Here is a 24201-nt window from a genome sequence, read left to right as displayed (position 1 = left end):
TGACTTGTTCTGAAGTTTGTCTTCAACTCAGCTACTGTACACAGACGAAAACCACCACTGCTTTCTTTTGTACTTATTGTGTATTTGTTTCTGACAATAGAAAATAGAAGTAATGTGTATGTTTTTCCCTCTGTGTTTTTAAAGTAAGTACAGCATGTATAATGTGTCCCAGCCTTAACCTTATCTGTCAATCTTGCCTGTTCCTCCTCACCTTCTACTTGCCCAAGTTTTGCTCAGGCACAACCAAATCCAATTGAGGCATCAGATCGCATTGCCACAGCAGCAAATGGTAATGCACAGAGATGATCGTGAGTTGATCATTGGCCAAACAGTGCATTTTAGATACTGACTGCACTTCAGTGCCAAATCTAAATGGGGCCAAACCTGTCTTGTAGGTCCCCCAGACATACACTGAGCAAATACATTGGCTGACCAGAGAGCTTGTGACGAAAAGCCTCTCGTCTCTGGCAACCTTCCAACCAAACATATGGCTTATAGAATTATACATTTTATTGCAAAATAAAGGGAGAAAAAAGGAATGCAATACAACAACATAACTGCACAGAGGTAACTCAGCTTATGGGTATTTTCAGTTTTCCTTTTTATCATCCCTTGTGTGTTTAATTTTTGAGGTACAGCCAGCCGTTGATATACATAATAATCAGATTTTAATAATATCTTAATCTTTTCTTTAATGGAATCAGCAATTATGCCATAAATGGATTTAATATATCCTGTCTCAGTATAAGACATGAAAAATGGATCATAACCTCCTTAAGAGGCTGTAAGGAAATCATCAGATTAGCGCCAAAACAAAAAATGTAGCTCGCTATTCTTTTACCATCTATCACTGCTGCTCCACTGCCTAGATGACATATATGCTGACCTGAGAGATTTAAAGTCAGAATTGATAACTAATATTCTCAGAGGTGACAGTGCACTGTATTGTAAGTCCACATATCATCTCCGGAAGGTCGATGGCTTCCATCATGGCCTCAGTAACTGATATCTGGCTCTGCCAGTTTGTGACACAGAAAGTGGTGTACGATGGTAGTTTTTTCAGGAAAGTGCAATGTTTAAAGTCAGCAATTACTCTCTCATAATCCAAAAACCATGAGGTTTTGACACCGAAATGTTGTGTTTTATTATTTTAACTTGTCTCTAGATTGATATTAAGTATGAGAATGTCAGATCTGTTGTCAACTTATCATGCTTAAAATGTTTGACCTGGAGAAAATGACCATATGCTCACCATGGACATTCATTTCCTTTGCTTTATATATATGAACACTCTGGGTTGCATTTGTGGGGAGTTTAAAATTAATAGGCCGAAAGCCAAGCTGTGAACAAGCAGCTATCTGAATGCTGTCACTGTAGAGGCCATTATGGTGTTCCATTTGAATTATAAAAACCTCCCCAGAGCGGTGGTTGGTGGGTGCTTCATGGGTGCGTGACAGCCCACCGGATAGCAGAGATAGGTCCCTTCTGTGAAATGGTTGAATGGGAGAATGACCAGGCATTTTCCTCATTATTAAATGTGTCACTGTCACTCACACAGGCGGAGTGACAGAGAACCCTATTACCTTCCCAGATTCACCTCCATCCTTCAGAGATAGGGCAGTAAACCCCCAACAATGAATGTTTGTTCCTATCTCAAGTAGTGCTGGCGTACCCACAAATGTTATTTTGTCCATTGATTTACAACAACAACAACAACAAAAAAATAATTTTGACTAAGACGATCCCTGCTACCGTTCTGAGAAAAGTCCCTTTTTGAAATAGCCGGTAAGTATGTTAAAGCTGGTCATCCCCAGAGAAAAATTACCTACTTAATTAAGAGGACCAGCAGGAAAGGCCTGGAATCATGGCGGTATAATTATAAAAGACCCATTTTTGTTAATCCTTGGCTTTGCAGCAAGGAGCCTCGCATGGTGGAGCCAGGCCGTGACCACTAGTTAAGCGCTGAGACCACACAGGGCTTTTACAAGTAGAGGCAGTGGGAGGACGTCAGGCCTTTAACTGAGGATGCTGGGAACTGAGAGTGAGCTCAGAGGTCTTTTTACTGCAACAGAGCCTGAGGAGAAAAACGCAGCAAGATCATTTATGAAGGACAAGGAGTCAAGAGAGAAATCATAGCCATGTTTATAAGTAAAGTCTGTGAATAGAGTGCCAAGCGTTGATGCATTGTTTTACCCATAGGGGAGCAGAACTGTAGTACTGCAGTTAATGTTGTTGTAAGTTTTTTAAAGCAGAGCAAATATGCCAGCCAGCACATGGGGATTGATCTGGATCATCAGTGAAGTGTCAGAATTTATTATTATTGGTTAACCGTCATGAGGAGGCATAATACTGGAGATATTTACCAAACAAGTGATCATTGGTGCTGCGTGTTGTGTGTAGGTGGGCTGTGTGTCGTGCCGGTTCGTCTCAGTGCAGTGCGGGGCCTTTGATTTGTGTCTCACAGCTGGGCCTGGGGAAGACGTTTCAGTGGGCAGCTGCAGACGCTTAATCTCCCCTACGCTGACACGGGCTCAATTAGTAGATAGCACACTTTGGGATTTTGCAAGAAAGTTGTCAGGGCCCCGTCAGATAAATCACTGGAGAGGATTCCACTCTGGCTATTGCAGGCACTGACCCCAGTGTCCTGTTTCTCTTTGTTTGCTTACTTTGAGTTACAAAGGGGTAATGATTTTTTAACAGCGAGGCACACTGGGGCTTTTTTTGACAAGTGCTTTGATTACCCTGAATTATGGGTTACAGCGAAGGGAATCTCTATAATTATGTATTTGTTTTTGATGCAAAAGCAATCAGTATAACTGTTGAGAAACACTCGAGAACTTAATGCATTTTAAATTCAAACTTTAATACTGTAATTTTCTATTTTCCTATGTCCAAATCCAACATAGAAATCTGTGTAGATCACAAAATCCACTCACTCCTACAATAATATCATAAAAGAAAAATAATTATTTTGCACCCACCAGCAGTGATTTTATTAAATTTCACTCCTTTTAATCATCTTGTTTACATTTTCACCATAATGGAAAATATATAATCATCTAGAGAACACTGGTAATCTCATTTGAAGGAAAAGAAAAACACTTACCTATGACTGTATTGATTTTTAGGCTTAACCAAAATTCTTCAGGCTTCTTCCTTTTTCAGGCAGATATCACACTGATGTTTATGATCAGACTCATTAATTTTAACATTTGCACATCTTCCAGTGCAGCTTCCTTCCCCACTGGCTGTGCACATAAAATGTATTTGAGCTTAGAGCTACATGGAACGGCTGAATAAATATGAACAGGCATACAGAGAACACACTAGTCCACTGCTTGCATATCTTATCTTGGTGAACATTCTCCGTGGTGTATTTAATGCAGTAAGTTTCAGCATGAGTGTTTTTGGGTTTTTCTTACCATCAGTATGGGTTTATTGTCTGCTGCACAGTGAAACTGAAAATGCCTCTTTAGCTTGTTATGGTCTGTTGTCTATGTCTTATATCTTAAAAAAAGTATAACACTGATATTGCCAAGTTATTTAACTTTGCAGAAACCAAATTACATTCCTCCTAATAAAGCAAATAAGGGTAACTCAACCAAAACAGTAATTTTCCTCTGCTTTGAAAAATGGCTTCCATTGTAGCGGTACTTAACAGTAACTCATCAAACCCTGGTTATTACCACAAGCATTTCAAACAGTTCGGCAAGAGCCTAATGAATAATACCACAATCCCTTATATAGCTTTCACACTGGGAAAAACCCACAACCTCCCATTAACATCTTGCTTGTCTGTTCAGTGAAAATAGGTGCACTCATTGCTGGGTCAAATGAGTCTACAGTCAATATTTATCGGCTCCAGCTTCAGAACATGACGTATAAGCATTTTCCCACTCATCTCCTTTCAAGCTGCGATCCAGTCGACGTTAAGTTTGAAAGAGTTGCTGAAGTAAAAAAAGCGATCACCATAACATGTTCACTGGCCTCCACGCTGCTTTCTACTGTTACCTTTATTGTGTTATCGAAAGTGAAGCACCAGAAGAAGGAGAAGAAAACCAGAGCCTTGTAGGTTTATCCATGTTTAAAAAATAGCACATACATGACGATTTTGGTGCAAGGTTTCAGTGACATCAGCAATGGACTGAAAACATGAAACGTGAAATCTGTGGTAACAACTAACATTGTAAGTTTTAGCTTGCCCTGCACTGCAGTATTATTGTGATGCTTACAACATTGTCAGATTGCATATGCTAGACATTGTATGGTATGCAAACATTCAGGAACAGCAAGATGTTAGCAGACAGGAGTAAGGAGAGTAACTACTGTAAATGGAGCAAGTAGCATCATTTTATATATATTAAAAAGCAGGTTTTCTGTTGCTCAAGTTCAACAACATTAGGAATGTGACCAAAAAAGCCTGAAGTCCCAGTTCCTGTACGTATACACCATGAAGTTCATGGTCCCGTAGTCTTGTATCAAATTTTCAGCATTTTTTTGTTTGCTTTACCTGTACGAGAATTCTAGCACAGCATCTGTTTTCACAGGTAAAATCAGCTTAATCATCAAGAAATACAAAACTATGATGACCTTTTATTTCTATAGCTCTCTGCGAGGTTGTGACGTGCCCCCTGTGCTACTTTGCAAATGTTAATATATTGTACAAGTCTGTAGACTTTGCTGAAGAAATGCCTTGCACCAGCAAACCCAAAGAACCATGCATAATAGCAACAGCTGTTCATGCATTTTAATCCAAAGCAGTGGCCTTTCATTGAATGGCTCCATCTTTCTTCATTTCCGCAATTACAGACTTGCCAGAGAATTTGGCCTGAAGATCCAAGTGGCTGAAGCAGCAGCCATGCTTCCCTGCTTTCTCTCCTCACCAGCCTTAAAGCCTGCTGTTCAGCTGCTCAATAATTACATGCATTTGTCTCATCCCGTCCACTGTTGTAGCTACTCAGTGAAGTATATGCATCGAACAAAGTGCTTCTGTTCCAACTTCAGTTTGTTCTGAGTAAAGCCATCTTTTGCCATCATGCACCAGGCTCTCCTGGGTGACTCAAAGGTGAACTTTGTACGGGGAAGTAATTTACGATAAAATTGTCCTGGATGTGCTCTGGGGGTTGTGTTTTTTGGCCATGTTTTCTCAACATTAGCGTGTCCCTTGTTAGCCCAACTTCTCAAAGAGGGCAGTTTCTTCAAGAGGTGACTTTTAATTATGTCTGGATGAAAATGTGTGTGTTGTATTGATTCCAAATAGTCCCACATCTGAGGAGAACCGGCTGTATTTTGTTAAGTAACTAAAAGATCTCTATGACTGATACAGCTTCCTATCATTTAAATATAGCTAATAACACACTAAAAACATCAGTTCACTACCTGAGTTGATAGTGATGGAAGTGGTAGGTGTTTATTAATGTAAAGTAAAAACATAATGTATCTAATCAATAATTCACATGCAGTTCTTACTCTTCTACTCCAAGGGGAGCCCTTACTGGTCAGCAAAGGGTTTATACTTTGAAATTCAAGGATCAAGGAACTTTTATTGTCATACCAGCTCACATTTACATGCTTATGGTACGAAATTAGGACTCAAGTCCCAGAAAAGTCATATTTCATGTTATCTTCTGTGGCAGCTGATTTGCTCCTCACCCACTGAGAAGGCTCTGGCAAGCTCACTGATGCTTCCTGGTGTTGGTGGGTTACATGTTGACTACCTTTGTACCAGAGATGTTATGGCTTTGGTAAACCCCCTCTACGAGAGCTCTTTGATGTCAGGATCCCTCGCGGGGAGGAATTAACTGCATGTCATGTTGTTCTTATTAATAATGTTTCAAGTTGTTCAGAAATGCTTTGATTCCTCTCAGGAACCCCGAGAACCAATGTGTGTAATTTTATAAACAATTTAGCTCTTAGACAATTATCACATGAAAGACGTGAATGAGAAATGGTAATTTTTCTTTACATTGTGGTGTGAATGAATGTCTTTGTAAACTCTGCAGGTAGGGCTGTGCTGATATGCATTGTTTCTTACTGTGAAAAATAATAATAATAATAATAATAATAGTCTCCAACGGTTTACCATGCTTTACAGTGAATGAATGAATAAATAAGGAAATAAATAGATACAGTCTTGAAATAAGGGATTTTGTTGGGGAATAGGGCAGTGCTGTGTATATTGAGTGAGAGAGCATTTGTGAGCAGAAATGCGAGCAGAGCAGAAGGGTAGCAGTAGTTTTTAATGTGGCAGTAAATACAATATGTGTCAGTTAATATATGCTGTGGCTTCTCCCAACAGAGAAAAGTCCTGTAAAGTTAATAAGGGTTAGAGTAGCAAGCCTGGAAGCTAAGCAGGAGAGGTTAATATGGTACCCTTCATGTTGGCTCTGGTGCCAGTCATATCCCTTTCGGAAACCTTGTAATCTGGCTTTGACCTGCAGTGTCTTTTTTGAGACTTTGTAAAATAAATCCATGGTGATGAATCTGACTCTGAATATCTTCTGTGATTATTTATGCATTTCCCTCTGTTGAAAACAGTTATGTTGGCATTGTTGCCAGCCTTCCATTGTTACTTCAGTGATGCCTTAGGTTGAGTCTCTTGATCAGTCAGAGTCTTTGTTCCAGACTTGTCAACCAATCAGAGGCTGCGCTCCTGACTGGGCAGCTGTGACAGCTCTGACCTCAACATTAAATTGACCCTACAAAAAAAGCAGTTATGCCCCATCTGCAGGCACAAAATAAAATACACAGATGCACAGCGATGCACACACACACACACACACACACACACTCTAGATTGGTTTTGCCGGAAGAGAAAGATCTGAGTCTCTTATACCTTTCTGTCTACTGACATTCTCCTTTACTCCCTCTCTTTCCGGTGGCAGTGATTGTAAAACTGGGGTGCCAAAGGTAATCCAGCCGAGGAGACGAGGCGATAATGGCCACATTGACAGAGTTCTTGTTTATAATAAAAGACTGGATGGGAAGTCAAAGGTGAAAAATGAGTGTGATATTGAAGGAGAGAGAGGAAACTGTAAGAGGAGGTTTGTGTTTATTTGTGATTATTAGGACACCTTACACCTAGAAATGAAAGGAGGTTGGAGACCTAAATTGAGCAGAAGAAGACTCCAAATTTCCTTTGGAGAGGATACCATTCTGGAAGCAGCTGTGGTCACAATCTGTGACATGGGGACGATCTTGACTGCAAATGACAAGAGTGGTGCTTTGGAAGACGTTACGTACACCTTGATGATATGTTGTGGCCCTTTTGTTTGGCACAGATATTGAGCCAGTCATTCCACCATAGCAACACTTTAGCTCAGTTTAAAGCAGAGAACATCATGCATGGGTTTCCATGTGGGTTTCCCAGGACTGTGAGGAAATGCAAGTCATTACAGCTAAAGCATGCAAACTACAAAACATATCTGGGAGCCACACTGGGCAGCTTGTCACACTTAATTTGGATAATCCATTGTTGATACTCCATGTCCCATCAACTGTACAAACTGTGACTAAGATGTGGAGTTTAAAGTAAAACTCATGCCCAGTAGACTGTCAATGTTTGGACTCATTTTAGGGTTGGATGTGTGATTCAGAATGGGGTCAAGTTTGTTAGTTACACTAGAGGAAATAATGATATAATAATGGTAAAACATTTATTCATTTATTTGATTTGTTTGACATTATAGGCAACTTAGTATCAGACTTTTCAAATAAAGTGTTGCCAACCTGGAGTGAATGAGCAATCCCCCCCGTCATGTAAAGAATGCAGACAGCGTATTTCAGCTTGTTTGGGACAGAGTGACTCCGCTACCTCAGACAGGGAACGCTGCAACAACAGGACAGAGGAGTTAAAATAACATCTTTAAATGTGAGGGCCGGTGCCTTCACTATTGTCCCAGGGAGTTCAGCACGGCTGGGGTTTGGCACCGAGGCGTCCACAGCTGTTGGACTCCAGGTTTCCAACGACGGTGTCACACGAGCTGTGGTAACCTAACCTGGCATTCCTTTACGGCCCTGGGAACAACAGCATGACGAATGTGTGCTCCTTATATGTCTTTTTCAGCCTTTGCTCCGAAAAACTCACCTGTAGTTTTTAAATGCTCTTACAAGTAGTACTTGAGCTTCACTCTGGAAATTTTTCCCCTTCTTTTGAATGATAAAATAATTCTTTTTTTGAACTGAATGTGTCCACAGTGAGTTGGATGCTAGCTAATGTCAGCATGATCAATATATAGCATGAAATGCAGAGTATCATTGTTAACTGGGTGTCTCATCAACTTTAGCACAGCTACGTTTTAAATATAGTTGGAAATTAATAGAACTGTACATGTGATGCCGTACACTGAAACAAATTCTGACTAACACACGATCTGACAATTTCAGTGTCAACAGGAGGTGGAAAGGTGCTGTGAATGTTGCCGCAAGTTCTGTTTTCAACCGACTGAAGTAATCCTCGCCATGTTCGTTTAATATACCAACGATATTAAAAGAGGAGACATTAGTAGGATCAGTGTAAAAGAGCACGATATAACATAGAATCACGTCAGTAAACATTAAGTTGCTTTAGGGTTTGTTTCATTGTTTTTTTTTCTTCTGCTTTACAAGTGGTGTTTTAGTTCATTGAACAGATATGCGTGTCACTCATAAACGTCGACAGCTGGGAGGTGTGTAGTACAATCCTCCTGCTGTGCTGCTTCATGCTTCTGCTTCTTGCACTCCAGATTTCTTAGTGCCCGTCTGCATATTCAAACTTTAAAGTCTCATCTCCAGATTTCTAAATAAGCCTCAAACTGCTCTGGTATTAATATGGCCCATAGTTTGTTTGAAAAAAACAAACAAAAAAAAAAACCAACAAAAAACCAAAACAAAACAAAAAAATTAAGACTGAAACTGTAACCTGCTGCCTTTCTTTATGCCATTTCAGAGAAATTCCTTCCGGTCTTTACTGACATATTTGTCAACTTGGGCTGAACTGTAACAATAATAACAATAGGGTTTCCACTGCGTCGTAGTGGAACCTGTGATTGTTGTGTCATTTATTGTGGTCTCCGCTTACATTGCTGTGTCAGGGGAATTGTGAGTCATGTAAGCCTCGGGTACTTTATGCCACTTTAGAGAGTAACATCTGTGACTATCTGCCTGACATTCTATTAGTCCAAATCCCTTGTTTACCTGGGTATTATAGATAAAATGGAGATTATTATCCCTTTCCTGGGAACTTGGTTACAGTAGAGAGCGATCTCTGGCTCCTATTGCATCCAAAATTGCTGTGATTAGGACACATAATCCAGCATCACAAGGGAGTAACTACAGTGGCTTGAACATATTCCACCTGACATTTAGTTCAGCCAGATTTCTGATTGACACTTGATTAGCGACTAATCCATGTCATTATCTCCTTCAATGAAATTAGTTGAGTAGAAAATTGTGTCGTAAATCACAGAGGTGGAGTTGTGGAGGGGCTCTGATCAGTGTACAGCTCTGAAAAGTGCAGAGAGGACAGAGGAAATACGCTGTTGCCATGGATACCACAAAAAAATAGGTGAGAGGGAATATATGGCTTATTAGTTTCAGGAATGTTTTTGGTTTTGTGTGGAAACTGCAACTCCCAGTGTGAGAGTAGCATTGATCAAACTCACCCGACCCACCCAGAGGAGGTCTTGGTGTTTCAGCGTGTGCTGCCCTCACAGGCAAGAGGTTGAAGTTTAGGCCTACCTCGATATGAATGACTGTCTATTCCTCTCTGTTGGATTACGGACTGATATTCATATCCTGCCAGGTAGAATCCAGCTCACCACAACCCCCTCCCTCCTGCCCACCCTGTGCTGCCTCCTCTGGCTCCAGTCCTGAACCTAACCCTCAGAGGAGCAGAAAATAATTAGGAGAGAAAATTGCAGCTGACACTATTTCTGAAAAGCAGGGTATTGTAATGAGAGCAGAGCAGGTATTCATTGTATCTGAGGGAGCGATTGAAAACCCTTGGTTTTTCGGGCTGCCTGGGAGAAGCCCAGGGAGAGTAAGCAGAGCTTTGCTGAGTCCCTTAATGCATGTGGGAACGGAGCCTTGAGAGGACAAGGCAGGGGTGTCTTCAACAATGGCAGGAGCCAAGGGTACCGCTGAGTAACTAATTCAAACTGCTCTAGACTGACACACGCGCTCACACACACACGCACACACACACACACACACACACACACTCATCTTCTTTGTCTCTCTCAATATGGCTGCCTCTCTGTCTCTTGCTCTCTTCTTGTTCCCATTATGAGTTCAGAGGGATGCCGTCCAGCCACCGCTCAAAGTTATCTTCATTAGCTGTGTGGACTTGCTGGAGTGGCTGCTTGGGGAAGCTTTCTCTGAGCAAGGCAGTCAGACAAGATGAATAAATGTTTTGTCCCACATAGGCCAAGTCTAAAGCAGTGGCAGGCTGCACAGAGAGAGATAGATGAGGTATTAACTGTTATATTTTTCAACGGGGAGCTGAGGAAGCCCAGCAGTGGGGTGGACAGAAGCAGATGCTGCCGCCAGAATATTAAGCCTGTTAAATAAAATGTCCTCCACAAAGAAGGCATAACAGGAGTAGAAATATAGCATTGGGCACCACCTGTTGTGCATCACGTAGCCAGGAACATATTCATTTTGGCCTTCACCGGGGCACGACAGAGAGAGAGAGAGAGACAGAGGTCACTTTAATCACCTTTCAGTGCTGTGATGCAAGTGCATCATCATGCAGTCAATTATTATTATTATTATTATTATTATTATTATTATTATTGTTGTTGTTGTTGTTGTTAATATGATTATTTCTTATGCTTAAAATTAGACATAGTTGCCTCCAGGAGTACTACTGAAACTACTTCTAGGTCTGTGGATAATGACAAAACTTCATTGTTAGACAAATGAAATTTATTTATTGTTGCAAACTACAAAATTTCAGTTGAATATGTTGACCCAGAAATGGAATTGCATTAGCAGTTAATCAGAATTAACTATAAAGAGTGTTATCAATATGTTCACAATATTGAATTGTTTATGATTGCCGAAGCCTTGGTATCTTATCAGGGCAGTGAGATGGCATGTCCTCCTTTCTGATGTGAATGCAAATGCCATTCATAGTTGATGAGAATCTGAGGCTGCCTTTGTACTCTTACAGGCATCCATAATGTAGAAATCTGCAGGGAATAATGCTGAAATCCCACTTAAATGAGAAAATAAATTAGTGGTCAAATCACATGTGGGTCACATCTCCACTCACGCAAACTCAGATCTGCTTTTAGTTGCCCAAACAATGGGCACAAAAAATGTCTTCACACGGTTAAGTTTTGAATGCCTGAAAATTATAAAGTACATTTTAAAACATATCTCTGCTCTCAGTTCTTCCTTACCTCTTTCTCTATATGTGTCTTTCTCAGACACACAGCAGTACACACACATTTTCCCCACGATGCTGCTGCAGTTCTCCACCCATTCCGTGAAACGCTCCGAGTAAAGCATGTAAATTAAATCTGTAACTGTAGCATCCAAGATTCTGGCAATCGGCCAGATCGGTTCAGCATCTTCTTCTCCGGTTACGGGTACTATGAGCAAATCTCTAGGCTTGTAGGCAGTCGCTGACACCACATGCACAGCGAGACATTCAGTAGCATCAGAAAAAGAGTTTCACAATTATTGTAGCTTATGTAACCATGAACGAAAAAGCACAGCAAAAAGGAAACGAAAGTATTATCCGCCACCTTATTCTTCGGTTACTGCGATGAAATACCCAGCATGCAACAGCATACAGGGTTCCTGTGTGCTGTTGCATGCTGGGTTCCCAAGGTGCCCATAGGTAAGAGATCAGTCATGCCTGGTAGTGATCAGAAGGAAATGTCTGGGGAGAATGGACTCCTATGGGAACACTGCAAACTGGAGGAAGACATTATTAAATTTAACCTGGTAGCCTTTATATAACCAAGAAACAACAGACAGTGTACTTTACACCTGTTCTTAGGAAGCATTGAGAATGTTTTTATTCTGTTGAAGTGTCTCTCCAAGCTGCTTTCAGGTTGAAGCAATGTATCAGAGGAACAACACAGTTGCTTTACACTATAATAAATGAATACCAACAGAAATATTCTTTGTATTGATTAGCCTTCCAAATATTCAGCAATGTTTTTCTTCTCAACCACCACCTTTACGATATATTTTTACCTGAAGGGCAGGTTGCCATTCTTGTTGAAAGACTGAATTCAGTTGTTGTTTAGCAAGTGGATGAGTCAGCTAGAGCACTGGAAAAATGGTGTTCTCTTGAAGTCATGATGTGCAAATTTTAGTGTGTGGTTTGTTTGTTTGTTTTTCCCTTTTATTTCTGACATTGTTTTCTTCAGTTTAGTGGTCCAAGTATTGTGGAACAAACACAACTTAGAGTGAAGATCACTTGCCAAATGTTTAGAAACTGCTATAGTTATGGCTTCATCACAGTCCTTATATCAACTTTATGTTAGTTCCTTTGGACCCTTTTACATAGCTTATCACATTATGAAGTGAAAACTGCATTTGGATGATACATCCAGCTGCCCAGGTTTGATTCCAGCCCAGTCCTTCGCTGCATGTCGCTCCTTCTCTCTGTGCCCGCTGCCTTTCTCATCTCGCTTTGGCGGTCACTATCACAAATAAAGCTGAAACACCAAAAAGAAATTACAAAAAAACCCCCACAGATTTTAATTAAGCTGTAATAGAACTTAACATGAAAAATGTTGTCAGTTCACCTTTCCTGGCAAACACTGGAATGGAAACATTAGATGTTATTGACTGGACTGTCTCTGCTGCCGATGTTAACATCAGGTAAACACATTTAAATCCGTAAATCTAAATAATTCAGTGCTGTACAGAACACAGTAGAAAAATACAGTATTTTATTAAATGGGAGGAAGGACATCATGTGTATGTTGATGAAAAGCATGCAGTTATACAGAGCTGTCAGTTCAGCCTGTGCATTTAGCAGTTCATGTTTGCAACATGTTGAGAAGCAATTATGATGCAAATAAGTGTGGCTGATGATCATGGACAATCTTGTTTGTGCAGTGGATAATATTAAAAAAAAAAACAGCTAAGCCAACAGCCAGCATCCCTTCTGTGTTGTGTTAAGTAGCTTTCATTGTCACCAGAGCGATACCTCCTCATATCCACATCACTGTCAGACTCGTGTTACTTTTTCGAAAAGCCATCAGGATTCGTCTCTGTCAGCTGCCTGTCCCTCAGTCCATTAAAGATGATTGATAGAGCTAGAGAATCTTCCGCCCAGCTGTTGTCATTGACTCATCCCTGAGAAATTGAAAGAAGCTCAGAAAAGGACCATCCCTCATCAAAAGACTTTTTGTCTGTGTTGACGATGTGAAGCAAAGTACATTTTTGAGGCGTCTTCAGCCGTTTTTCACAGCTTTCTTTTCTCCCCGACACTGTATGCGAATAATTATAACTCTGCAGATGAAGATAGTGATTAGAGTCACGTTTTCCTTTCTATCAAAAATATAAATGTGTATCTCTTTCCTTTTAATCTGTTCCTTCTGTTCTTTTTTCATCATCAGTTCAGAATATGTAAACATTGGTTATCCTGCATGCGATCTTAACTCTCAGTTGTTTTAGCTTTGATGGATAAAGTCAGTCTCAGAGACTCGTTCTCTCCATTGGCCAAGTCTTTACAAACAGAAACCAAAGAAAAGACACGTCTGTTTGTCAAACTGCTACTGTTATCGTGTAATGTCTTATGAGGATTTTTACAGGACAACTTGAGGAGGATTTTATGATGTTTCCGTGTGATTGATAACATGCTCTTGAAGGGATGTCAGGCTTTCAGAGACGGATAATGTGGATTTCTATCTCTCTGCCTTCTCGTGTAAGACATGCCATCAATCATGTGTATCGCGGCCTTAACCCGGTAAAATTAAAACCTTAGGGGGGGCGGGGGGCCTGGGGTCTCCGTAGAACCAGGACACACACATCAACAGGGAGCACGACAGAATCAGAACGCAGATCCACATCATAACAGGATCACCACAGAGAATAGGACAGATGTAAGATTCCCACCACAGGGTAGAAAATACAGTTAATGATCTTACTGTATATTGTTGTTGACAGTGGAGAGGGATTACAGGAAGAACAGTCTCATTTTCACTGTGTGCGGAGGCGTTATTAGATCCTGGCCCAGCTAATTTCATTCCTAAGCTCGTCAATATTTACCAGCAACAGGGGCAGCACGCTATGGCAGAGCTAGTCTCCCTACAGAAGGGAGATACAGAGCTGGGGAGATAAATTAAGAACCTAGAGATTCAGTAAGTCGAATCAAACCCATACATAACATAATTTTCAGCTTGTTCTTGGTCCTGTTCCTGTAAACGCTTGTTTGTCCTGACATGATAAAGCACGCAATCTGCTAATTAGCCCAGCTGGTTTGAGACATGTCCTGTGTCTTCCTTCATATGTTTCACCTCGGGTAGGCCTCACCCTCTCTTTGTATGTCTGTTTGTGTTTCAGTGGATGGCTGCATACACAAAGCGGCAGGGTTATGTCTGTATGATGAGTGCCACTCTCTAAATGGCTGTGAAACCGGCAAAGCCAAGATCACCTGCGGCTATGATCTCCCTGCAAGATGTGAGTATCCTTAATTAATATGTTTGTTTTTTTTTTTCTCGTTGGTTCTGTGATGTGTGTACGGGTGCCTTGCAGGAATGTTCACTAATCAAAATTGCTGCCATTGCGATGTCACCTGACATTTAATGAATATTAAGATTTAGTGGTAAACATTAGAGGAATGAAACATTATACATTCCGGCATTAATCTACATTGTTTGCATAAAACGGCCTCATTTATTCAAACCTAAGGCCCCTCAACCAGCTGGTGGACTCCACCGGCAATAAACAGCAGCAAAGTCACAGTCACTGAAAAAAAACCAAAAGATATTGTTTTTGTGTAGCTGCTGGATTTTACAGAGGTGTTTTGCACTTTCCGTGTGCACATGCATCATATTTTAAATTGAGGTCATAGTTTCTAAGTTTGGATGAACATGATCGTGTTGCAAATGGAACTCTCGAGCTACACACACCGATGCCTGCCCATACACATGCTCACCTGCACGTAATGACTGTTGTCACTAGAGACAAATCCAAATACTGAGTCAGATGCTTTTAATGTGCAAAATAAAAAACATTTTAATCTTAATTTATTAGTTTTGAAAACTCATTTGTAATAAATGGGGAGTTGTTATTTGGAGGATAATTAATATGATTGGTGCTTGTTGTATGGCTGAATGGGAGTGTCATCTGCACACAAACAAAGACATTAAGGGAGCTATTAGTTGCTTAATTTGATTGATTTTTCATCCCTGATTTATTCTGTTAACGGATCACATAACTCTTACTGTCACGCCATAAGTGATCAGCAGAGGGACTGCTATGTTTTCTTTGATTTTACCTCCATCATTGATCTGTTTTTTTTGTAATCAAGTCAGGACTGAACAATATGTATAGTACAAATTTCCAAACTAATTTCTTTTAGTACTTGTCAGTAACACGTGTCACTTTCCTTGCAAACTTGAAATTGAAAACATGATAGGACGGAAGCAATGTCACTTGGTGTAATTCGGTCGAGACAAATGTCCCAGCAGTCCTAACCTAACCCTGAAGGATTTCCGTGAGACAGCCAAGAGAAGACATTGAGGCCCAGATGAAATTAGGTTGTGTTAATACGGTATGTCGTAAAGATGTCAAACAAATGGAGCAGATAAACTGTGAGCCAGTCTTGTGGGCAGCCAGTTCAAGTGTGTGTGCATGGCAAAAACAGTGTGCACCATGACAATTTAATAACCTGCAATGTCACCTGGGAGCAATCACACTGCCACTGGGTACTGTTATTGTAATTATCTCTGGGCAAAACACCTTCTCTGCGCTGATAACTCGCAATAGATTGTGTAGTTCTTTACTGGGGACAGACGGTTCTTTTTTGAACGTGATGTTATTTCATATTAGAGCTATCTTTTCTTCCAGCTGGTATCATCTTCTCATCTTCCAACTCTGATCACTGTCACCATCAGCGTTGTCTCTCTTGTCTGCTCTAAGAAACTGACAGCCGCTTGACTTTTCTTTGTGAGCTCTCAGCAGACAAGAGATCTTGCTCATTCCCAAAGACTATCCACTGTTATGATTTTGTTTTTCTTTCCCATTAATTTCCGTCTCTGACTTATTTGTTCCACCTACACACATTATAAAGCTGCCGTGACTTCACACAACAATCTATTCAGTTTATGAAATCTCAAAAAATAGTCTGTCCTCCCCCTCATCTCTGAACAAAGTAAACAACCAAGACAATACACAATGTTCACATTTTTGAATTTCTCTGAATTCTGGGATGCGACATGTAGGCGTAGCAAGAAAAGGTAAAAGCTCTCAGTGAAATGGCAGTGTCTTGTCTTGTGGCTGAAGCTAAATGCCTACAATGATAACATTTGGCATAAAATTAATTCTAATATTTGTATAATCAAATGATTAACTTCAGCAAACAGCCCCGTGTCAGTATTCAGAGTAGATGGATAGTCAGAATATCTGAGCGAGGTGGCTATTGAAACTATGCAAAAGTAGTGTTATATTTATAATAAGCAATTTAATAAGCTAAATACCAGCTTTTCTGCTCATAAACACAATGTGAGCATTTTTTGAGAGAAGATCAGACTAACTGAGAGCTACATAGAGAGCTGTTTGTAGAGTTAGTTTTCACATCTCATTGTCTTGTCTGTCAAAAGAGAACTGAAATATTATTATGGTCACAGTGGGTGTCTGGAAAATGAAGCATTTGACGATGTTGTTAGTATTCTCACAGATTGATTTCTGAAGCCTGTCAGACATCAAATGCAAAGACTTTAAAATGGTTAAATGATACCAAAGGACACTGAAGTGTCTGGATTCAGCTGGTGAGACGTGTAGACCAACTTGGTGTCGTCCAAGAAATATTAGCACTAAATTTCCACACACATTTTTCATTTCATATCATAAATGCATTTTTAGCTTTTCGTCAACATGGAAGTGCATGTGTGTCTGCAGGCCGTCACTGTACACATGTGGTCTCATTGTCATTGCAAGCAGAATTGCTTCTGCTGACGCATATCTACAGATGGTGGCTCGTCTACTCTTCCAAGAGTGAGAAGAACACAGACAGATGGACCATTTACCGTTTACATCTTGGCAAAGCTCAGTATTTCCAACTTTGGCGTTCTCTTTCCAGTTCTCCCGGAAAATTGGGCTGCTTCTCACAATTTCCTATAAACACATATATCTCTGAGGATTGCACTCTTCTTTGGGGACCCCCTCTCTGAAATCCATTCCACTGCTTATAATTGGAAATAAGTAAATCTAAATCCTGAATAATGCAGAACAAACTGTAAATCACTTGGCTTTTAATTAAATTTTTAGGGATTTAGGCTTGGCTTCATACTGAACCCCCAGCAGTCATCTCATGACTTTGCCAACAATGCGTGGAAATAAGCCATTTCTCTTGATCTCACAGCATTTTTCGAGTCTTAAGTGTTATTTCAAGATATCACCCCCAGTGTATTGAAATTTATTCAACAATAAATTGTGCTGGTCAATTTTGTAATTTTTGTAAGAAATGGAGAAATTGCAATTTAAACTCAATACTCAAAATAATGGGTAAAGCAATAAAATACCTCCTTGTGTCCTGGAAAACTACTTACTTCCCACAGGGAGAAGAGCAGTTGATCTGAAATCATAGAGTTGTCCTTGTTTGGCGATTTGATGTGCTGAGGCAATGGAAAGTGACCAGCCTAAGCCACCTCATCTCAGCCTTTTTTTCCCTCAAGACAAGAAAATTGCTCTCTATTACGTCTCACTAAGCAGTTTAGGCTGTGAATCCCAGTGGCAAATGAACCTTTCCTTTAAAATGGCCAACCACATGTGGGACAGATTATTATGGGGCTGGCCCAGGATTATTAATCAGTGATAGTAATTACCCAGCTACCATAGCGGAAAGACTCCAAAAAAAATAAAAAAAAAATTGACAAGGAAATTGTCTATTTGCCCTCGTGCTGGACAAGTCACTCATCTGTTCATAGATTAATGATCAGCTGAAAATACAATGTCAAGTGAAAGATGATAAGTCGTATATTTATGAATTCAGTACAGGAGGATGTGCTGCAGCATTGTCCTCCATTGTTCCATTATGGCATTTTGCCAAAAGAGTGACTAAATTATTTCATTAAAATAGGGGTTAACTACCAAATATAAACACCAAGTGGAATCACTCCAAATGCTAAAGAAGGCGATTAGAAATAGATTATACTAGGTAGTACGAGGTCTAATAAGAGGATATCAGATGGTTCAAAAAGAGTATTTTCATAACTTTCACCTGCTCAGATGCAATAACTAAGTTGAGAACTGTTCAATGTGGTGACTTTACTGGCGCAGACACTTCTTTGTGAGCTTGTGTGTGCTTGAAAAACATTTTTTTATGCTGTTTTCATTTGTGGCATTTTCATTTTGTTGTTTTTGGATAGGCATTTAACAAACAGGGAAAGTGGGCACAAAGAATGCTGGTATCGCTGCATCCGACGTTTCTCTGACAAGAAAATGGAATCAAAAGAACACTGCAGTTTGTTTGTTTTTTTCACATAACCATCGTGAATAGCAGCATTGATTTGGTGGATGATATACTTGCAATATTTAATATTTAATGGATGATATTAAACACAGATATGATCTTATACTCTATACTTGTATTTTACCTTTTAATCAAAGAGCTTCATTCAGTATCACATTTCTGAAGGCTTCTTGTAGCTTAAATCTGCTACAAGCGTATGTGGTAACAGTTAGACAGAAGCTTAACTGGAGTAAATTTCTGAAAAATGACAATATCCTAATAACTTAATCTCCTCTCCCATCAGTGACAGGACAGTGATGATTTGTATTTGTGTTTTGGTGATCTTGTTTACAGTATACAGTAAAACTCACTACTTACAAGGTGTTATTGTAATTTAAATGTGTGACTCATCAGAGGAGAGAAGCTTGTTGTTATTATGCTGGTCCACAGGTTCCCACTAATAACGTTTGGCAAAGACCTCCTGGGTTAATCTGCACTTGCACATTTCAGCCTGAGCTGTCACAGTAGACCTGGAAGGTATTTAGAGTTTAGACCAGAGGTCTGCTTGAGAAAGTTAATGTCCCAAAGGAACTTTTAGATAGATGTCGGGTGTTTTCACTCTCCAGTTTCATCTGAAATCTTTTACCCAGTTTTGTCTTCCTCCCCAGGGCTACTTTAGATTGACAGTTGAAAACGTTTGTACTGTTTATTGTTTTGCTCTTCTCCCCTACCCAGTATTCTCCAAGTATACGCTTTAAATAATGAATTGTACTTGGATACAAGAAATAAGGTCCAGAAAATAGAAATAATTTGGTTTGTCGTGTTGCTGTCACAAGAGGCCAGCTTCTGTGTTTCCTTTATTAATTATATGTGGCCTCCAACTGTACACTAAGGAGGAAGGATCAGCTGTGCTTTTGCATGTATGACCCAGGTTGTACAGCATGTATGAACACAGTGTTCGCTTGTATCTCTAAAAAGAGTCTAATCTCATTGAGCAGATAAACAGTTTGGTCTGCTCTGTTACTAACTGGTCCCCCCACAGAAATAGATCTCATTGGGATTCATACAGAGCTGCTTTTCACTCTGACTTATCAGTCTTAAAGTTATAGATTTCATCCTTAGGAGTATTGCTTCCACCCAGCCCACTCCGATAGTGTAGAGATGCAACCATATCCATGCAGCATCGAGACGCCAGCACATCTTTGATTACTCTCTAATCTAAAACTGGATGCTAACTGTTCTGAGCGTGCTCAGCTAGCTCTCTGCCTCTGCAATGACCAGACACGTCTCCACACTTCTGCAGCGAGCGCCCAAGCTTTGGTAGAACAACACACAGTTCTGCCATTAAGTTTTTTTGCATACTGCTGCCACAAACACCTGTATCCAGGCCACCAGTGAGTCTATACACTGCTATAACAGTGAGAGTGCTGTCTTTAATGACACTGTCTCTGCTGAATGTTATGTACAAGACATTCTGAATCTGCACCGCTGTAACAACAATAAATTTCATTTGGGTAGACTACAACATACACAGTATGTGCCATTGTTATTGAGTTTATTAGCCTCAATTTTCTTGAGGTACATTTCATAAACTGCATCTGCTCTTGGCTACATTTGCAAATCTCACTAAGCTAAAATGAAGATTATCAGACCAATCAAGGTCATGTAAATCCACTCATAGCAAGTGATGTATCAAGGAGTGAGTATCATGAGGTTTTACGCCATTTCATTTTCTGGTTTATTTTCACGATGTCAGTGAGCAGCAAACTGAGCTGCTTAACATTTCTGAGGGCACTTGAACTAAATGAACAAGTACAAGACAAGTCATTTTTTTCTTTCCTTTTTTTTTTTTTGCTATCCCTTTTCCTGATTTTTCTAATTGTGAATTATTGCCACAGTGAAAGAGAGTGGCTAATCAGTGCAATGACAAAGCTGAAAAGAATAATAATCAATCACAGAGCAGTATTCGTTTTGGAAGCAGCAATACGCATGCACCAAACAGGCACAGACCCGGAGCTGCTGCTGTCGCAAACATTGTGGTAGGAGCTTTGGATGTTTGTTTCCACATTCGAACAGTATTTTTGGTTACGAGCCTCAGTGGAACTTCCAATACCATAGTTAGACAGAGCACCTTTGGGAGACGCACCCCAGTTCAGTTCAGCTCCATGTTTATCTACTTCTTCCTTTCAGTATAAAATGGGAGTCTCTGGTGTTTACTGTGACTGCACCTGCGCTAATAATACTAATCATCAACCAGTGATAAATTCTACTCCCTGATAGCATGAGGAATCTTTCTCATGCCCTATTTAATCTGGGAGACCCGGCCGTCTGTTCCGTCTCTCTCCACTCAGCAAACACAGATAAATCACAGCAAAGTACCCACTATTAGTAAGTGACATATAGCCCATTCTGATTAAATTACCCTCTACAACATTATCATTCTGCCAAGCTTGTTTATCGAGGCAGTCTTTGCCACGTTGCATACACTTTCAGACACTTTGAGAGGGCCATCGGACAGCCAATAATTTGTTAATTTGGGTACAACTTGTTTACAAGGAGGGATTTAATCTTGTTGAGGGCTTGCTTTTATCAACAACTGTTGCGCTTCAAGTTTAGGCTTCATTGTGTTGCTGCCTTTTAATGTTTCCTGCAGCGCTAGCAATGTAATCAAGGCATTAATAGATGGGTGGAGGTCATTTGAACTTCTTCTGACTGTGACTTTGTTTTTAGATTGTCCAACTTGCATCTTTTCCGTTATCCACTGGGTTTCAAAGGGGACCATGATCCCAGTTGTTTGTTATATGTTCTCAGGCCACAGAAGGGCTGTAATCCTTCAAAGCTGAACTATCAAAATAACACATATTAAGATTTTTATGTAACAGCAGTTCATTGTTAACATTATTAGCCTTGGTTTTCGAAATAAAGTGGCCAACATAGCAGACACTTGAGCAGACTGCATTTTATCTCTACATAATGGATCAAATAGATGCAGTACGACTGTTTCAAGGTGTGTTTTTTCACCTCATTTTGTATTCAAGGCTAGAGTGAAAGAAATCCTTTGTTGCAGTAGATAAATTAGTGGGGCTTAACTCAACCCTGGTGGCCACAGCAATCCCAACCAGACATACTTCTAAGTCAACATCTTGTCTGCTGCTCACTGTTAGCACTCACATCGTAAATGTCACTTCATCACTTCAACCACACTCCATTTACCAGACAGTTTTGATTGTTTTAATGTTTTTGTCTGGGACCTCAGTGATTCAGTTCATCTGTCAGTTATTATGGTATTGACTACCTGTACTTTTGAATGTAAAAACTTATTGTTGTAAAGGTATTTTTTTTTTTTTATTTTGCTTTTTTTATTATAAAAAATATGAATCAAATTAAGGAACATGAAGAATTAAATCAAGCAAAGGTAAGCAACGTTCCTCAAATAAACCTTATAAAAAATAAACCTTTGTTGCATAAAAGATAATGGTCAGACCTTGATGGTAGGTTGAAATTTCAAGCTCTTTGTGACTATAATTTCCAAAATTACAAGATGAATTAATCATTGAATAACTTGAGTATTTAAAAGGAGATGGCATGTGAAGGAAAGGCCAGATGTTTTCTAGCTTTATTTATGAGAGTGTCAGAGAAAAGTGTCTCTGGTCCTCCAGACAAATCAACTCACTCTCAGGCTTCTCATTGGCTGTAATGGGTGAACTCTCAAAGAAAAGCAGAACAACCCTAATTTTCACTGCTCGTCTGTGAAGGCCCAAGTAGTCCTCTTAGTCCCTCTCTTTTCAGATATTTGTGTTTCCTTTGTTGGCTGGCCTGTCAGTCTTCCAGGCCTCTTGAGGACTGGAGTAATTTGGTAATTTTGCCTAAACGGTGATACTGTAATTATGTGGCATCAGCTGCCTAGCTGTCAGTGAGACGGCCAATGGTCATTCATCACCAGGAAACTAGAGGGGCGGGGGGTGGCATCTTGACTGATCGGGTAAACAGAAAGAAAGTGCAGTGGTCTCACCCAAAAAAAATCGCTGAAAATAGGAGGTGAGAGGCCTTCGGAGTAATGCGGTGCAGGAGCAGCTTACAGCCTGTGTGGTGGGTCGGTTGTTTGGCTGTGATGGGGGGCCAGCAAGACATGCCTGAGCCTCAGAGTGACAGTGATGCATCAGGAGGGGGCTTGTTGGTGGCAGATGAAGTGGGACCACTGGAAGGTCAGGTTTGAATTGGAATGTGGCAGCAGCTCTAATGCAGTCCTACCTTCCCATCTGTCCCTGAGTAAGCCTGGCCTAATGAAGGCTGTAGTTATAAAGGGCTCATCACCCAGTGGTGGCACATTTACACACACACAGAGAGAAAAATGCTGATCTGTTGTGGCTGCCAAATTCTGTTACACCTTTCTTTTATTTTTAATTTCATGTTGGGGATCACAAAAATCTGCTCTTTTGTCAGATTAAAAGATTTCTAAAAATTATCAAAAGATGAAAGGACTTTTTCACATTTTTTTTACCTGATATTTAACTTTTTTAACTTTACTATCCAAAAATCATGCAACTCATGATGCAGTCGTAGTCTAATAGAAAGGAGGGAAACAGATTTTTGTTATCAGATGGAAAGTTTTGTCTCAGTGTTTGTCTTTCTTCGTACTGCCCTTGCTTGCATCATTAGCTTACATTTCGTAATGTGACTTTACAATAGAAATCCCCTTGTATTTTTTATTTAATGTATTCTAACATAGCCCCATAGTTTTCTTGGTGTATTTCTGTAGAATTCTGATCTTACACTTTTGGTTTCCTATTCTAAAGGGCAAACACAGCTTACCATCTGAACAGTTCCCCCAAAATCCATCCAAATTTTATTTGGTCTTTCTTACTATAGCATGTAGTCAGTGTATTCCAGACTGACGTCAGATAAGACAAAATGAAATATTGTGCACACTTTGACCTTAAAAGATATTTCAATTTTATTTGACATTTTTGCCAGTATTTATAGCCTCATAGGAGTTCCTGAGCAATTATTTGACCCTGAATCGATCAATAGCAAAGTCTTTCACAAATGGCTGCTGAGTAAGGAAGCATGATGTGACATTAAACTAGGCATTCAAGCCCTGGTAGTTGTTTACACAGCATATTCAGTATAGGTGGAGAGGGAGGCTATACAGAGCCTTAACAAAGGAACTGTTTTCCTTGTTAGGTGAGGAGCTCCTTTTTGTGGAGCACTTAAACCAATCCTTTTTTAATATCTATCTGTCCTTTAATTATATGCTCCATTTTAGAGGTTGACTGTCTTGCTACAACAATAGCATTGTGTTGCCTTTGCAGGTCTTTAGGCTTCCTGATACTGTGACTAAGTCCAATACTGAACACTGTTTCTCATTCCCCAGGGACAGTAATGCAGAGTTTATTGGTAGCACAAACATGTCTCCACTGTCAACAGTGGCATTGTCTCAGAAAAGAAGTTTTAATCTGATGGCTTTGTTTACCTCTCATCCAAGACTAAGGATAAAAACTAATTAAGAACAGGGAGTAACAGACTCCTGTAGTGCCATTTTCACAGCTAATTATGCATGAATACAGCCTGCCTAAATA

General features: G+C 40.0%; 1 protein-coding gene across 6 annotated transcripts in view; it reads left to right on the top strand.

Moving 5' to 3' along the window:
* Nucleotides 1-24201, top strand: part of macrod2 (mono-ADP ribosylhydrolase 2) — a 393930-nt gene that overhangs the window by 147602 nt on the left and 222127 nt on the right. For all 6 annotated transcript variants that reach the window (XM_046402692.1, XM_046402691.1, XM_046402693.1 and 3 more), the window contains one exon: nt 14512-14628. In XM_046402692.1, the coding sequence (XP_046258648.1) occupies nt 14512-14628 (117 nt within the window). The remainder of the gene's footprint in view (nt 1-14511; nt 14629-24201) is intronic.

Source organism: Scatophagus argus, chromosome 10 (assembly GCF_020382885.2).
Source record: "Scatophagus argus isolate fScaArg1 chromosome 10, fScaArg1.pri, whole genome shotgun sequence".
Classification (NCBI taxonomy): Eukaryota; Metazoa; Chordata; class Actinopteri; family Scatophagidae; genus Scatophagus; species Scatophagus argus.
Note: the sequence above shows the minus strand (reverse complement) of the source record. Positions and strands in the feature narration are given on the sequence as shown.